At 40.8% G+C, this 1,414-nt stretch overlaps 1 gene segment (V, D, J or C); it reads left to right on the forward strand.

Moving 5' to 3' along the window:
- The first annotated feature begins 389 nt into the window (after positions 1-389).
- LOC110543966 (immunoglobulin kappa variable 4-1-like) lies at positions 390-1,065 on the forward strand. The segment is given in 2 exon segments: positions 390-438; positions 635-1,065. Coding segments are annotated over 2 exon segments (480 nt in total).
- Positions 1,066-1,414: the final 349 nt, after the last annotated feature.

Here is a 1,414-nt window from a genome sequence, read left to right on the forward strand (position 1 = left end):
ATGTTTGTTTTGTTGTTGTTGTGATATTTTGTGTATATATCCTATAATTTTCCTAAGACTGTCAGACTGATATAGCTCGACTAATATTTCTACAAAGTCAATTGATTTAAGCATGTCTTGGATTTTTAACCCAGGCCTACTATTAGAGGTCCTAATACCATTCTCTTTGAGAGCTGTAAGGCAATCTTTTTTCAGTGATTGCTCATGCTGTAATAGTATTTTTGACTGTTGATTGACACCAGCTACACTCACAGACATTGCACAGGCATTTGCTTATATATTAGCTGACTGCTTTGCATGGGCCCCTACAGCCCAGCCCATCTGCTGAGAATTTATAGACCAGCCTCTGCAGAGAGAACTGAACTGTATCAGATAGCAGGAGGAGAAAGATGGAGTCACAGACCCAGGTCCTCATATCCCTGCTGCTTTGGGTGTCTGGTGAGAAACTCAAAATATTATTTACAATCTTCGCAGAGCAACTTATTTGTGATAAATTTAGAAAGGGTTCCAGAATATTATTACATAATAACACTCAGACAAAATGATAGTACAAAGATAAGAAATACAAATTTCAACTGTTTTACAATCTGTGTTTGTGTCTTTATGCATGTTCCTTGTGTGTTCCTGATTGCAGTTGCCAGTGCAGACATTGTTGTGACCCAGTCTCCATCCTCCCTGGCTCTGTCAGCAGGAGAGAAGGTCACCATCAGCTGCAGGTCCAGTCAGAGACTTTCATACAGCAAAGATCCAAAGAACTATGTGGCCTGGTACCAGCAAAAACCAAGGCAGTCCCCTAAGCTGCTGATCTACTATACATCCTCTATGGAAAAAGGGGTCTTTGATAGCTTCATAGGCAGTGGATCTCAGAAAGATTTTACTCTCACCATCAGGAAAGTGCAGGCAGAAGACCTGGCAGTTTATTACTGTCAACAGGGTTATAACAATGTTCCCACAGTGCTTCAGCCTCCAACAAAATCCAACTTGAGAGTCTCACCAGCTGCCTTCAGCATTCACAGTCCTGGCCCTGCACATTTCCCTCTTCTGTGTGATAGCAGGTGTGTTTAAAAAGTAATGAAAATGTTTGCAGAGCCCAGTACATAAGTGTGGGTTCAATGTCTCTTGTGTCTTTTGGTATGAAAAACTTTTATATTAAAATGCAAAAAAGAACTCATTTTTATATTTCTATTTCTTTTTTTTAATTTAATTTAATTTTTTTAAATTTTTCATCAATTACACTTTATTCATTCTGCATCCCCCCATAAGCCCCTCCCTCCTCCCCTCCCAATCCCACCCTCCCTCCTCCCTCCACATCCATGCCACTGCCCAAGTCCACTGATAGGGGAGGTTCTCCTCTCCTTTCTGACCTTAGTCTATCAGTTCACATCAAAAGTGGCTGCATTGTCCTCTACTAAGG

Source organism: Meriones unguiculatus, chromosome 5 (genome assembly GCF_030254825.1).
Source record: "Meriones unguiculatus strain TT.TT164.6M chromosome 5, Bangor_MerUng_6.1, whole genome shotgun sequence".
Classification (NCBI taxonomy): domain Eukaryota; kingdom Metazoa; phylum Chordata; class Mammalia; order Rodentia; family Muridae; genus Meriones; species Meriones unguiculatus.